This window comes from Stegostoma tigrinum, chromosome 23 (assembly GCF_030684315.1).
Source record: "Stegostoma tigrinum isolate sSteTig4 chromosome 23, sSteTig4.hap1, whole genome shotgun sequence".
NCBI classification, from domain to species: domain Eukaryota; kingdom Metazoa; phylum Chordata; class Chondrichthyes; order Orectolobiformes; family Stegostomatidae; genus Stegostoma; species Stegostoma tigrinum.
The window spans coordinates 28,716,143-28,732,244 of record NC_081376.1 but is presented as its reverse complement, the minus strand read 5'-3'; the positions used below and the strand labels follow the sequence as shown (position 1 = coordinate 28,732,244).

At 41.7% G+C, this 16,102-nt stretch overlaps 1 protein-coding gene across 5 annotated transcripts in view; it reads right to left on the bottom strand.

The window, feature by feature from the left end:
* Positions 1-15,691, bottom strand: part of mettl22 (methyltransferase 22, Kin17 lysine) — a 50,017-nt gene extending 34,326 nt beyond the window's left edge. Inside the window, exons 1-6 of one of the 5 annotated variants that reach the window (XM_048552310.2) lie at positions 15,220-15,327; positions 14,721-14,984; positions 13,185-13,330; positions 10,897-11,262; positions 4,560-4,600; positions 4,322-4,466 (exon numbers count right to left, since the gene is read on the bottom strand). In XM_048552310.2, the coding sequence (XP_048408267.1) occupies positions 4,322-4,466; positions 4,560-4,600; positions 10,897-11,262; positions 13,185-13,290 (658 nt within the window). In that variant the 5' untranslated portion in view covers positions 13,291-13,330; positions 14,721-14,984; positions 15,220-15,327. Of the gene's footprint in view, positions 1-4,321; positions 4,467-4,559; positions 4,601-10,896; positions 11,263-13,184; positions 13,331-14,720; positions 15,014-15,219; positions 15,328-15,456 lie in introns of those variants that run through there. The other 4 variants (XM_048552312.2, XM_048552309.2, XM_048552313.2 and 1 more) reach the window with 4 other exon arrangements.
* Between the last annotated feature and the right edge of the window lie 411 nt (positions 15,692-16,102).

Sequence of the window (16,102 nt, the reverse complement as noted above, 5' to 3'; positions counted from 1 at the left end):
ACATCCCTCACCTTCCTGGACCTCACAGTCTCCATCTCAGGCAACCAGCTAGTTACTGATGTCCATTTCAAGCCCACCGACTCCCACAGCTACCTAGAATACGCCTCCTCCCACCCACCCTCCTGTAAAAATTCCATCCCCTATTCCCAATTCCTCCGCCTCTGCCGCATCTGCTCCCAGGATGAGGCATTCCACTCCCGCACATCCCAGATGTCCAAATTCTTCAAGGGCCGCAACGTTCCCCTCGCAGTGGTCGAGAACGCCCTTGACTGCGTCTCCTGTATTTCCCGCAACACATCCCTCACACCCTGCCCCCGCCACAACCGCCCCAAGGGGATCCCCCTCGTTCTCACACACCACCCCACCAACCTCCGGATACAATGCATCATCCTCCGACACTTCCGCCATCTACAATCCGATCCCACCACCCAAGACATTTTTCCATCCCCACCCTTGTCTGCCTTCCGGAGAGACCACTCTCTCCGTGACTCCCTTGTTCGCTCCACACTGCCCTCCAACCCCACCACACCGCCCTCCAACCCCACCACACCCAGCATCTTCCCCTGCAACCGCAGGAAGTGCTACACTTGCCCCCACACCTCCTCCCTCACCCCCATCCCAGGCCCCAAGATGACTTTCCATATTAATCAGAGGTTCACCTGCACATCCGCCAAGGTGGTATACTGTATCCATTGTACCCAGTGTGGCTTCCTCTACATTGGGGAAACCAAGCGGAGGTTTGGGGATCGCTTTGCAGAACACCTCCGCTCTGTTCGCAATAAACAACTGCACCTCCCAGTCGCGAACCATTTTAACTCCCCCTCCCATTCTTCAGATGACATGTCCATCATGGGGCTCCTGCAGTGCCACAATGATGCCACCTGAAGGTTGCAGGAACAGCAACTCATATTCTGCTTGGGAACCCTGCAGCCCAATGGTATCAATGTGGACTTCACCAGCTTCAAAATCTCCCCTTCCCCCACTGCATCCCAAAACCAGCCCAGTTCGTCCCCTCCCCCCACTGCATCACACAACCAGCCCAGCTCATCCCCTCCACCCACTGCATCCCAAAACCAGCCCACCCTGTCTCTGCCTCCCTAACCTGTTCTTCCTCTCACCCATTCCTTCCTCCCATCTCACGCCGCACCTCCATTTCCTACCTACTAACCTCATCCCACCTCCTTGACCTGTCCGTGTTCCCTGGACTGACCTATCCCCTCCCTACCTATACTCTCCTATCCACCTATCTTCTTTTCTCTCCATCTTCAGTCCGCCTCTCCCTCTCTCCCTATTTATTCCAGAACCCTCTCCCCATCCCCCTCTCTGATGAAGGGTCTAGGCCCGAAACGTCAGCTTTTGTGCTCCTGAGATGCTGCTTGGCCTGCTGTGTTCATCCAGCTCCACACTTTGTTATCACAGTTGTACAGAACTTTGGTTTGACCACATCTGGAATACTGCGTCCAGTTCTGGTCGCGACATTACCAAAAGGATGTAGATCCTTTGAAGAGGTAGCAGAGAAGGTTCACCAGGATGTTGCCTGGTATGGAGGGTGTTAGCTATGAAGAGAGGTTGAGTAGATTAGGATTATTTACATTAGAAAGACAAAGCTTGATGGGGGACCTGATTGAGGTTCATGAAAATCATGAGAGGTATAGCCAGGGTGGATAGCAAGAAGCTTCTTCCCAGAGTGGGGGACTTAATTACTAGCGGTCATGATTTCAAGGTGAGAGGGGAAAAGTTTAAGGGTGATACGAGTGGAAGGTTCTTTCTGGAGAGGGTGGTTTGTGCCTGGAACACGTTGCCAGCGGAGGTGGTAGAGGCGGGAACAAATAGCATCATTTAAGATGTGTCTAGACAGATACATGAATGGGCAGGGAGCAAGGGATATCCTTGGAAAATAGGTGACAGGTTTAGATAGAGGATCTGGATCGGCGCAGGCTGAGAGGGCCGAAGGGCATGTTCCTGTGCTGTAATTTTCTTTGTTCTTTGTTCCTGTGGTGGCAGGGAATGGAGCTGGGTACATCCTGTTTATCCGCCAACTTGGTCTACTGTATCCATTGCTCTTGATATGGTCCTCTACATTGGTGAGACCAAGTGCAGACTTGGAGGCTGTTTTGTAGAGCATCTGTGCTCTGTGCGTGACAAACGACAACACCTTCCGGTCACCAACTATTTTAGCTCCCGCGCCCACTCCCCGACTGACATTTCCATCCTGTGCCTCCTCCAGTGTCACAATGACACCACCAGCAAATTGGAGGAGCAACACTTAATATTCCGACTTGGAAGCCTACAGCCCAAGGCCGAAACATGGAATTTACCAGTTTTCAAATCTCGCCAGCCTCATCCCATGTCTAATCCTCCCTCTCATCGTCACCTCCTTGACCTGACACAACCTGTCCATCTTCTCTCCCACCTATCCGCACCACCCATCCCACTGACCAATCTTCACCACTCACCACGTGCACGCACCTATCACCCTCCCACCTTCCTTGCCCAGCCCCACTCCTCCTCTATTTACTTCTGAGTTCCTTGCCCCATCCCCATTTCTGAAGAAGACTGACCCAAAACATCAACTTTACTGTCCCTCTGATGCTGCCTGACCTGCTGTGCTCCTCCAGCTCCACACTGTATTGTGTCTAATACTGAATATTGTTTGGCTTTAAGCTTCTTGTTCAACTAAGACAATGCCTACTCAGAAGTACATGGAGTAAACAGAAAGAATCCTAATCCCATTAGTGGATTTTTCCTTAGTTTGCATCATGAAGCCATGTCAAGTGAAAGGCATCAACTGTGCCCTGAGAACAATAAATCTACTTGGATTAGCCTTCAAATTACAAATCAGACACTGATATGGTTTCTGAAATTTCACTACCAGGTATGCCAGCTGACAGCTAAGTTCAAACTCAAAAACAGCCAGTTATTACCTTTCAGAACAGCACTAGAAACAGGAGTAGTTTAACCAGCCGTTCCAGCGTGCCCCACATTAAGTTAGGCAATGATTTATATGAATTCAATTCAACTTACCTGTTTACGTTCCATTCCAATAACCCATCCTGAAGAAAAATCTATCTTGGTTTTGTAACTTGCTGAGTCACTTGTAACCTTTTGGGAGAATTCAGCATTTCTACTACCCTTTTTAATAAAAAGTGCTTCCTAAATTTGCTCTTGAATAGTAATATTCTGACATTAAGATTATGTCACCTTGATTTTGATTTCATCACTAGAGGAAATGGTCTAACTGTATCCACGCGATCAAATTCTCTTACAATCTTTAACACTTCAATTAGACCACCTTCAAAACACAAGGCAACAAAGGACAAGTTTATGCCACCTATTTTCATACTTTAACCCTCAAAGCACCAGAATCATTCTGATGCATTTGCAAGGCTAATGTATCCTTCCCGCAGTGTAGTCCCAAAATGCAATGCAGTATTCCAAATCATCTGACCCTGGTGATCTAACATTTGCCCCGTGTCTGCGTGGGTTTCCTCCAGGTGCTCTGGTTTCCTCCGATAGTCCAAAGGTGTGAAGGCTAGGTGGATTGGCCATGCAAAATTGCCTGTAGTGTTCAGGGTTGTGTGGGTTATAGTGGAATGGGCCTGGGTAGGATGCTTCAAGGGGTGGTGTGGACTTGTTCGGCCGAAGGCCCTGTTTCCACACTGTAGGGAATCTAAACAGCTGAAGAATCACTTTTTTCTTTATTGTATTTTTACCTAACTAAAGTAAATGTAACAACCTTATTAGGATTTATAGTTGTTTAGCAGAAACTCGCCAGTTTTGTTCTCCAGAATCTTGACTATGGTTTACAGAATTTTGAGGCACTATTTCCTTGCCAATATCTATTCTGCTACTTCACTGTTGCATCTGTGCCTGTGCTTCACTTACCATTCATGAGCCTTTTAGCTTTTCTGCAAGCTATGCAGAGCTTCAAGCTCTGACATGCTTTATATTTTTCTTCATTTTCTGTTTGCTCCATTTGCCTCTCTGCCTTAATAAGATTAACTCTTCACCTATTCCCACTTAATCCCATTAATTCCCTTGGAATATACGTTCACTGTCTTGCGTCTTATTATGGTTTAAATGTATCTTTATTTAAAAACAAAAACCATAGCATAATTTAACTAGAAATTATATTACAGTGCAAAACAACATTTGAAAACATCTTGATCCACATGAGCTATCCAGAATACAGGCTGATTTATTGCAGCTTCTCACCACATGTGAACACACTGATCATACAATTTCAAAAGGTATTTAATCACTGATTGTCTATACCAAAAGATCCATGTTAATCTATTACCTAACCAGGTTTCTATCCTACCTGTGCAATAAATAGTCTTAGCAACAGTTGCCATGACAATGCTGGTCAATCCTGTGCCTGCTCCCAGCTCCAGCACTGTGCAGTCTCTGAATAGGTAACTATTATTCAAAATATAATCAGCAAGAAGGAAGGCTCCACGCCATACCTACCGATGAGAAGAGTGCAATGAGAAGGGATTGTTAAAAGAATATGTATAAATATGCATGTACATAGAAACTATAGTATGCGAGCACTGTACCTGTTTTCCAACATCCTCCAAAGTAGTATCCATGGTGTGTTCTGTAAAAAGAAAATAATACAACACATTGAGACAAACCTCACATGGCATTCCTAACACAAAATTAACCAATCACATCATCAGAAAATTGGATAAGGTTTCCAGAGTACCAATTATACCTTCCGTTTTAATATGACGGCTATTATGTTCATGAAGCTCATAATCCCTTTTCCAGTGCTTATCTACTGTATATTAAAAACACAGTCCATCATAACTTTCCATTTCAAATTGTAAATAACTATTACACCAAATATTTCCAATCTGTGTGTACATATGTATATACATGTGAAGTAAAATAAAGTTGCCATAGTTCCAGAGGACCATTGGGCTGTGCTCACATTAGTGAGAGATGCCTGGTGGTGGTTTAACCCGGGAGTTGCCATGCATCAGGTGAGGAGAGCAGTTAAGAAGGTGGGGTCTTCATGGTAACCTCAGCCAGGACAAGAATTGAACCAACACTCTTGGTATCACTCAGCATCACAGGCCAGCTTCCCAGCCAATTGAGCAGGTGAGGACCTTGTCACCTTCCCACCTCTGCCTTGATTACATTTAGGGTGTCAAAGCTCATGGGCAATGGATGAGAACAATCAGAAATGACCAAGAAGCTAGAATTAGAGGAGTGCACAGATCTGGAGGATTTGTAGGGTTGGAAGATGCCTAGATAGGAAGGGGGCAAGGTCATGAGATTTGAAAAAGAGGTGCAAGTATGTTAAAATTGAGGTATTATTAAAATGGAAACACATTTTGGTCTGCAAGCAGAGTGGATAGGTCATTGAGATTTGAAGAGTTAAGATATAGGCAGCAAAATTTGAGATGAGTACTCGTTTATGTAGGGTGGACATTGGGAAACTAAGCACATAGGTGTGTGTCCATAAGTTAGATAATGATAGTTACACCTTGAAATGCAATGGGAGCGGAAACAATATTTTGATAAATGTAGATTTCAAGTTGGAAGTTAATAATGTTGACATAGTAAAACTTGGAACAAGTTCATGACCTGGTGCCGAGATAGATGAGTTATACCAGATGTTATTCAACCTGGAGAACATTGAAGTGTGTAGTTTCAAAAAATATATATTTTTGTGGTTGTGTTGAAACAATTGTACTGAGTCAGTAGCACCACATGAAGAGGACACAACTATGGTATACCCCAAAGAATCGTTGTTGGAAATTCTGATTAAAAAATCCAATAACATTTATAAAGTGCCTTTTCTCTCACAATCAGAACAGTAGATCAAAAATTGTTGTTTAAATCACCAGCTGTGCTTCAATGAAGATAACAGCCAGAGACGATGAAGTATTTCTTTTTAAAATGGGCATCTCCACAGCTTACTCTACACATTAATATTTAAAGGAAATCTCCACAGCCTCGACAACACATTGACAACCCACTGAAATTGACTCGGTGACATCAACTTTGCTGTCAATATCATTCAATATGATAACAGAGCCGGTTAATATGACAGACAATAACATATTATCAAGACAAATATATTTTCAAGTTTTCATTAGCATTGATTATCTTTCTTAACATCTCTCTTTTCAGTGATATCAAGTCCCAGGGACCACCCCACCATTAATTAAACCCTACTTCAGCCAGATAGACCCCTGATATTTGCCTGAGTGTAACAATAACTGAGGAGCACCAATGCAGATTAATTACAGCTGCCACATTTTGAGCCAAAAGAATTTTTATTATTTAAAGTTTTTGAGATGATTTGTAGCCCGGGTTGTGGATGAGCTTGTTGACTTGTTCACTGAGCTGGTGTGTTTGGTTGCAGACATTTCATCTCCCTGCTAGGCAACAACGTCAGTGCGCCTCTGGTGAAGCGTCGGTGTTCTGTTCCGCTTGTTATTTATGTGCCTCGGTTTGCTGGAGTGGTCGGCAACACTTCTGGTTCTATGTTTGAGTGGTTTGTATATCGAGTTCAGTTCAATGTCTTTGTTGATGGATTTTACCTTTGGAATGCCAGGCCTCCAGGAATTCCCTGGCATCTCTCTGTTTGGTTTGTACTATTATGGGTGTGTTGTCCCAGTCGAATTCATGCCCTTCTTTGTCGGTGTGTATTGAGACCAGTGAGAATTGGTTGTGTCTCTTGGTGGCCTGTTGGGATTCATGTATCCTTATGGTCAGTTTTCTTCAGGTTTGGCCTTGGCAACCAAGTTTACAACCTCAATTTTTCCTATTAGTAATCAAATCATGTCCCAAAGTTGCCTCCAATTACACATCCTCTCAAACTAACTCATCTGCAATTTTTTCAGCTGTGTCTTTCAATATATCAGAATGAAGATAGTTGAGTTGTCAAGTATAAGTCTCACTATTTTTCAAATATTATATATTTTTAAATATATTGAGCCCACTAATTTCTTCCCCTTTACTTGGTTTAAGGTTCCCTTGTGTTGCTATTTTGTCCTCTTCTTCTACTGTGAACACAGATACACATTACTAATTTAATAAACCTTTCTTTTACATATTATCCAATAAAGCCTCCCCTGCATCTGGCATTAAATAAGTCTCACATGTTCCTTTTGCTACTCTTTCTTATATTATATTTAGAAAAGCTTTTAAATTCCCCTTTTCTATCATAGCCACACAAACCTAAGAACTCTTGTCCAATCTGAACATCTGGGAGTGGATTTTCACTGAGTCAGGAAGAGACACAGACCTTTAAAAATGATGGGCAAGATTCGATTGATGACTTCTCACTACATTTCCATCAGAAATGAGGGTGACAAATTTTCAAATGTTGGGGAAGGAGTGTGGAGTATGAATTACATGTCCGCAGGGACATTTGAACTTAGCAATGAATTGAGTGTTTTAACCCACAGTGTGCAAATCACTAACTCATTAAGAATGGGTCAGGTTTGCTTAAATGTCTTGATGTGAAGATTTTGCATTTCTCTGCTCTGATAGACAAGCCATCCGGTGTAGGTTAGAAGAAACGTGACTATCCATTTGTGCAATTGCAAGTGTTCTCTGTTGACATTTTCCAAATGTTATTATCATGTCATTATGACATAATTAATGCTTGACTGAGGTTCCATAATTACAATTCTCAAAGCAAGGCTTTCTGAGTTCACTGTCTGATTGACAGTTTAAAGAGTATATTAAAGGATTACAAGGTGTACAGCTGGATGGACACAGCAGGCCAAGGAGCCTCAGAGGAGCAGGAAAGCTGACGTTGGGGTCTGGACCCTCCTTCAGAAATGAAGAAATTTCTGACGAAGTGTCCAGACCCCGAACATCAGCTTTCCTGCTCCTCAGATGCTGCTTGACCTGCTGTGTTCATCCAGCTCTACACCTTGTTATCTCAAATTCTCCAGCATCGGCAGTTGCCACTATCTCTATTAAGGGATTATCTGTCTTTTGATGGGAGTCTGAGCAGAAATTTGCTTTTCAAAGAAACTTAACACTTGAGTGGTTGAGGGTTTCATGAGTGAAGAAAAAAGTGTGAATTTTCTTGGATGTTCTTGTTCATGAGTTAATAAAAGCTGGCATACAGGTACAACAATCATAAGGAAGGCAGTTTGTTGTGCTTCACTGCAAGGGATTGGTGTACAAAGATGTATTCTTGCAACTGTGCACGGCCTTGGTGGAACTGAAGTATAATGTTTGGTGGCCTTTCCTAAGAAAGGGTATTCTTTCCACAGAAGGTTTGCAGTGGAGGTTCACCAGACTAATCCTAGGGGCGACAGGATTTTCTTAGGAAGAGAGATTGCAGAAACTGGACCAGTATTGTCTAATCTTGTAGGAACTTACAAAATTCTTACAGGGCCTGAAAGAATAAATGTACATAGGATGTTGCCTTTGACTAGTGTGTCCAGAACTAGGGAACACAGTTTTGGAATAAGGGAGTGGTCATTTAAGACGCAAGTGAGAAGGAATTTCCTCACTTAGTGGATAATCTTTGGAATTCTTTACCCATAAGGTTTGCAGAAACTCAAACACTGAGCATATTCAAGACAGTAATCAGTAGATTTCTAGAGATTAATAACATCAAGGGATATGACAGTACCCTCGAAAAGTGGCACTGAGGTAGGTAATAAGCCATGATCTATCAAATCGCGGAGCAGACTCAATGGGCTGAATGGCCTATTCCTGTTCCTGTGTTCCTATCATGTTTCAGTAATCATCACACAATATCTAATGCAAATTGCTGTGTCATACCTCAAATTGCAATCAACAAGAAAACCTTCCAGGAAAACAAAATATCAGCAGGTTCTTAAATGGCTATGGCATACTTAAAAACCAAAGTTCTAATGTCCTTACTGAACAATAATAAACTTTTGAATCAAATATGTCACTGTTAACTGCTCAAGTTATTACTGAAGCATTAAAGGGCACATTGTTACACCTTAACAGCAGCTGGGTAATACTTTAAACTAAATTTTCTACTTGAGTTTCATGGCCACCCAGTGAAGCATGAAGGAATTTGATAGAAAATTCTTAGAGAGTCACTCAATCTGCCAGAAATTGCAAAGAATATACAAAAAAACCAACCCATAACATGGGCATGCATACTGTAACTATGAAATTAACAGAAGTATTCAAACAAATGTACTTTTCATCATTTGAATCACAGCAATACTGGGCACAAGTTTCCCAAGCTATTCCAGGTTTTCATTGTTAATGTGTGTACTAGCTCATGTAAGAGACAAAAGGCCAAACAGCCAATTGATGGTAAAATTGCATATGTTAACTATTTTTGCAGATGTTTAGCTTTAGTTTATCAAGCAGCACAAAGGTGACCATTAGATACGAGGTAGAGGTGAACCTTGCAGCCATTCACCCTCCTTCTTTTCCACCGCCTACCCACACATTGCCCAGCAGTGATATCAGGCACCAGAAATTTGTAATGTGACTAACTGCAGCCAAAGTCTGCAACGGTCAAGGGTACACGCTTGTAGCAGGTGAAACTCCCTGCCTGCTAAGGATGCGAAGGAATTCTGCAGCAGTAAAGGAGTGAGGACATAAAATTGCAAGTGTTATACCTTTTGTGATTGCAAGGGAAAGTGCCATGGCAGGGTAAGGAGGTGTTCAAGTGACAGAAGAGTGGATCAGTGTAATGAAGGAGATGATCTGTGGTCCCCACTCATGTTCAAGGTTTCAAACACTCCTTTCAGGTGAAGCAGCATTTTAACTGCACTTCTTTCAATCTCGTCTACTGTAACAATTGCTCAAAATGCAGTATGCCCTACATTGATGATGTTTTGCAGAACATTTCCAATTGGACTTTAAGAAAGGCTCTAAACTTCGAGTTGCTTGCCATTTCAATTTACTATCTTGCTCTCATGCTAACATTTCTGTTCTCAGCCTGCTGCTGTGCTCCAGTGAGGCCCAATGAAAATTGGAGGAACCCGCACCTCGTTTTGTACTCATGCATTTGAGAAGCTTCAGGACACAACACTGAGTTCTCCACAAACACTGTTCTCTGTTTTGATTGTGCATACTCATTGCCCCTCAACACCTGTATCTTTTTGGATGAGTTTCCTCTCAAAAGAGCATTTTTTATTGTTAATACCTATTCTTCATCTGTGATTCTCCTTGATTACCATTAGTACTGCCTTTACCTTTTGCAGTGGGTACCTTCAGCGGCACGGTGGCTCAGTGGTTAGCACTGCAGCCTCACAGCTCCAGGGACGTGGGTTCAATTCCAGCCTCGGGCAACTGTCTGTGTGGAGTTTGGACATTCTCCCCGTGTCTGCGTGGGTTTCCTCCAAGTGCTCTGGTTTCCTCCCACAGTCCAAAGATGTGCAGGCTAGGTGGATTGGCCACGCTAAATTGCCCGTAGTGTTCAGGGGTGTGTGGGTGATAGAGAGATGGGTCTGGGTGGGATGCTTCACGGGGTGGTGTGGACTTGTTGGGCCGAAGGGCCTGTTTCCACACTGTAGGGAGTCTAATCTAAACTATTCCACTTGCTTCTCCAACAACATTTTAAAAATCATTTTCCATCCCTGTTTCATTCCAAAGAAGTCACATTAACCTCAAACCATTAACTTTTCTCTCTCCACAGATGCTGCCAGACCTGCTGAATTTCTCCAGACTTAAGTGTTTTTATTTCAGATCGCTGGCAGCTTTTGAATAAACTACAGTCTGCCCTGCCACATGGTAGACCGTGAACAGGGTGATTATTTTACTCAGTCAGAATATATTAAAAATTCAACTAAATGATATTCACAATTTCTTCATAACAGAAGCACCACCCATTTTGCTAGGAGATTCTGAAAATTCAAAAATATGATTTGTTCTGTCTTATAAATGCCCACAGCATGCACAAAGGTTTTTACAGACACTTACCTATTCTGATTTCATTGCAAATACTGCAATCTTCCTCATACTCCTCAGAGGAAAACTCCTCCCCTTTACTCAGGATCGTGGGATAGACTTTGTCTCTCCGCAAACTTTTTTCACTACAATGAAGGAAGTCAACAGGTCTCCGAATAACATCCAGATCTCCATCGTCATCTAGCAGAATCTCAGTATGCACTGTCTCTTTTGTCACTTCAAATTTCTTTTCACTTGCAGTAGCATTGCTACAACCCATTTGACCAGTTAAAGCATCATCTGCATCAAGTACTCTATTTTCTTCACTGCTGAAATCCCCTAAATCTTCTTTGTCACAGACACTGATATTCCGAAGGATTTTGAACTTTGACACAAAGACTGCAGAATGAATTAAAAAGATAAATTATATTAGTTTCAAACAGTTAATGTGTAATACCTCATCAATTTCAAAGCTTTACTGTACACTTTTCTAACACCAATGATTTATAAATGTCACTTCAAGTACTAAAATGATAAAAAAAGAGTCATATGAGCTTTGTGACAGCTGCATTCTTGTCTGTTGGATTTGAAATCAAATTCTGCATGACCAGCTACAGATTTTACCAGTTACTGAAATGTTATTACCTGTCTGGGAAGAAAAAGACTTCAATTTAGGCACATTATGCTTTGGAGGCACTTCTTAATATCTTTAATTAAGTATTATCTTGTTATTTTCTGGAGTTTAGAAAAATGGGAAGTGATCTCATTGAAACTTACACAATTCTTAAAGGGCTAAGACAAGGTATACACAGAATAGATGTTTCTCCTAGCCTCATACGACAATCCCTTCACATCCCGAACCACTCTTATAAACCTCCTCTAGATCCCCTCTAAACCAGCACATCCTAAATGAGATATGAGCCCAAAACTGCTCACAATATTCTTTTATTCACGTATGGGATGTGGCATCACTAGCTAGGCCAGCACTTATTGTCATTCCTAATTGTCCAAATGGCGGTTAATAGTCAACCACATTGCTGTGTGTCGAGAGTCATGTGTACGCCAGACGACTAAGGATGGCAGATTTCCTACCGTAAGGTCATTTAGTGAATCAGATAAGCTTTTCCTGATAATCAACATTGGTTTCAAGGTCAGCATTAGATTCTTAATTCCAGAGTAACTGTATCCAAATTTCACCATCTGCCCGTATTCCCAATGCAATCAGAAATGTGCCGTACACAGTCTCAAAAGTACCAATCCGTTTTTTTATTCTGGCCCCCTTAAAATGATTGCTCACATTGCATGTCACCCTAACTGCCAATTGAACCTGCTTGTTAACCTTAAGAGAATGCTGAACTACGACTCCTAAGTCACTTTGTGCATTAGATTTCCAAAGCCTTTTCCAATTTAGAAAATAGCCAATGCCTCTATTCTTCTTACCGAAGTGCATAACCTCATACTTCCCCACTTTGTAATCTATCTGCTACTTCTTTGCCCATTCTCCGAGTTTGTTCAAGTACATTAGTAGGCTCACTGCTTTCTCAACACTACCTGTCCCTCTACCTATCTTGTGTCATCTGCAAAGTTATCAACAATGCCCTCAGCGACTTAGTCCAGGTCGTTTATGTATAATATAAATAGATGTAATCTCAACACAGACCCCTGTAGAAGTCTCTGATGAAGGGTCTAGGCCCGAAATGTCAGCTTTTGTGCTCCTGAGATGCTGCTTGGCCTGCTGTGTTCATCCAGCCTCACATTTTATTATCTTGGAATCTCCAGCATCTGCAGTTCCCATTATCTCTGCCCCTGTAGAAGTCACTAGTTTCGGCTGCTTTCTTGAAAATGACCACTTTATCCCCACTCTCTGCCTTCTACCAATCAGCCAATCCTGTATCCATGTCTTTTATGTTCTTTAAACGAATTGTCCAATTACTTCCCAATCCCTGCTCTTTCCTCAAAGCCTTTTAAAAATATATATTTGATTGCCTTTTGAAAGTGACTACTTCCATCATCTGTTCAGGCATTTCCTTGAAAATCATAACTGTCGCTGTAGAAAAAAAAAACCATCTCCCCCAACGTTTTTAACTGTCTTCATTGTGATCAGTAACTTTGTAAGCTGTTGTGCACCTAACCAAAAAAAGTTATAATAGAAATGATCTGTAACTAGAAACAATGGAAAAGGTAGAAATTATTCTTGGGTACTGTTTTACCCATATTATTGGAATATTATCTATTGTTTCATCAGGCTCAGCAACACACCAGTAGTGAGAACAGGAAAACGCAAGCATAACAAGAAATATAAGATTATTCTAAGGCAGTACCTGGTTGTCCAACTGCATTTAGTCTCACCATAAGGTGCCTCGTGTTTGGTGTGTACATGTGAACATCGGAGAGCACTGTTTCACTCTTAAATGTGATAGAATCCATGCATTCCCTCTGTCTGAGCTAGCATGGCAGTGATAAAATACTGCAAGTACAGGAATAATAAAAAAATTAATAACTGCCCATAGCATTTTTAAAGCATGCCAAATAAACACCAGAAATCCACACACTGTTTAGAAAATACTTCTGCTAAAAGTATTCCATTCCTAAGATCACAGTTATAGTTACATTTACCAAACAACAGTTGAGACACATTCTGTATACTTTCAGGAACATAAATATTCAGAGCTATACTTTGATATCAAATAAAGCCCACCTCCAGGTTTAACTATTTTTCGAACAATCAAGGATTGGGTTTCACTTGTGTTGTGTACTTGAGGTTACTAGGCCTTTAATAATGAAGTCAAGTACTGCAAAGTTTGTCTATCAATTTAGTAATGGAAACGTGGTCAAATACTACTTTTTTGTTTAATATTTCACTTCAGCCATCCAAAAACATTGACAGCGGTTTATTTGAATTGTTATTCTAAAATTAGTACGTCATTATCACTCCTGTTGAAATTCAAGTTACAACATTTCCGAGATTGGAAAACTGCTTCCTAAAATGATAATACCAACAAATGCTAACTTCAATATAATAGAAATTATCAATGAAATCATTGTTTTCACAGCCATTTTAAATTTCGTAGTAGTTATTTTCATCGATTATTAGGTGGGCAACCACTTTGTTCCTTTGCAAGGTAACCATGAAAACTTTACAGTACATGAGGTTAATTTTTTTTGATAATTTTTTATGCATAATCAACAGGTAAAAAGATTGGGATTTAATCCTTGGAATGTGTTTCTGTTTGGAAGGTTGATATGCCAGTTAGCTCTAACTTGGTACAAGGTAAGACATAATCGCAATTTGTTACTAACTTGATGTTGATTAATTTTTGTATGATTTTGTGGCATAAGTGACCTACACCCACTACCCAGTATAAAACAGATGGAGGGTTCTTGTGGTGCAGGAGTTACGTCTCTACTCTGAGCCATGAAGTTTGGCCTCAAGTCCCACCTGCTCTAGAGGTGTGTAATAACCTCTCTTAACAGGTGCTGAGAAAAAAAATCTAAAAAAAACTTTGCACAGGCTATTTGGTGCAGTGGTAGTGCTCCTACTTCTGAGCCAGGAGGCTCTGCACTTGAGCACCACATGCTCCAGAGGTGGAGAAATAACACATCTGAACAGATTAAAAATATATGTTCTAAATTGTTGGATACTATCAGAACACAGATTATATGTTAGTATAATTAAGCAAAGAACTGCATCTTGGAAATCTGAAACAAAAAAAGACATTGCCAGAGGAACTCAACAGGTATAGCCTCATTGATGGAGGAAAAAAAACAGAATCTTGAGTCCAGTGTTACTTCTCCACAGATGTGTTATGTTATTTTAAACCATTTCTACAATGTTCAGACTATTCTATAATACGTACATGATATGCACATAGAAGCCATCTAGTTATTGTTTTGCACAATAGTTTGGTCCCGCTGGTCATGTTAGTGTCAAAACAAGCTTCTCATATCTGTACTTTTTTGCAAGAGGTCAAGCTGCAAGCCTGGTGAAAGCACAGGTGCTGAGTCCACCTACTGGTCCTCTTATAATTTGCACATGCAGGCCAGGCCTCGAGTATTTACAACTGTCACCCTCTAAGATTGACCCTCAAGTTTCCAGAAATCCATCATGAATATTGGCAACACTGCAGTGAGCAAACAGGGAGAAATTTTAAAGATGGTGAATCAAGCACAGAAAAGGCTGAAGAAACTCAGCAGATGGGCGGAGAGAAAGAGAAACAGAATGAGTGTAGAGGCCGGCGCGACTCTTTTTCAGAACGGCTTTTTGCTTTTACAGGAGAGCGAGAGAGAGAGAGAGAGAGAGAGAAAAGTAAACGTCCAGGATACAAGAGTGAGAGAGAGAGAGAGAGAGAAGTAAACCTCGAGGCTGTGTCCAAGCTGGTGTTCCGGGCTATGAAGTTATTGTGCACCTGACAGAGAGTGACCATTCACCTCGAATATGTCCCAGATCATGATAGCATCAGGGTTAGGCACGTGCGCGCTCTCTCTCACTCACTCACACACATTTTGTATATATATATATATATATATATTTGATATATGCACATATACGTTCACAGTATTTTAAAGATGACAATGCTCAAGTTGATTTCTGACTTGTCACAAGTTTTGGGTTTAACCTCACTTCTAGGCCAGGCCCGCCCGCTCCCAGGGGCGGCCCCGGCGCTCGGATTAAAGCCGACAGTCACCTGCAGCAACAACAGGGGCCGGAGGGACAGTGACTTCAGACATTGGCACCACCAACAGGCCGCAGCACCTCCCCGTCACCCTAATGTTTCCCCCCGGTAACCGGAGCCTCTCAATCTGGTTCCTGCTGTACAACCTCGTTCATCAGCGCTACAGCCTGAGAAAGCCCACGGAATACCACTATCGTCATGCTTATTATTGGAAATGCTGAGGGACAGGCCCGCTGTTCTAACTCTCAGGAAAGAAAAATACAATGGAGCATTTCTTATTGAGAAAGTGCATCACCAAGGCCCCACTTCGTGCTGTCTAAAATGACATTAGGCAGGCATTTCGATAGATTATTTTAACACTTAACAACAGGTGGTTTGGGATCAGGTGAGACCTTAAACTTCTCAGGCCTCGAGCTTTTGTTTTTGGTTTTATTCGGCAATGTGGGCAAGCTAGTAGTTTCTCCTGCATTGTCTCAATAGGATTGCAAAATGTGGCACAAGGCTTTCCAAAACTTGTGATATGCATAGTCTGATATTGATTGTCATACTAGCAAATATTTTTGTAT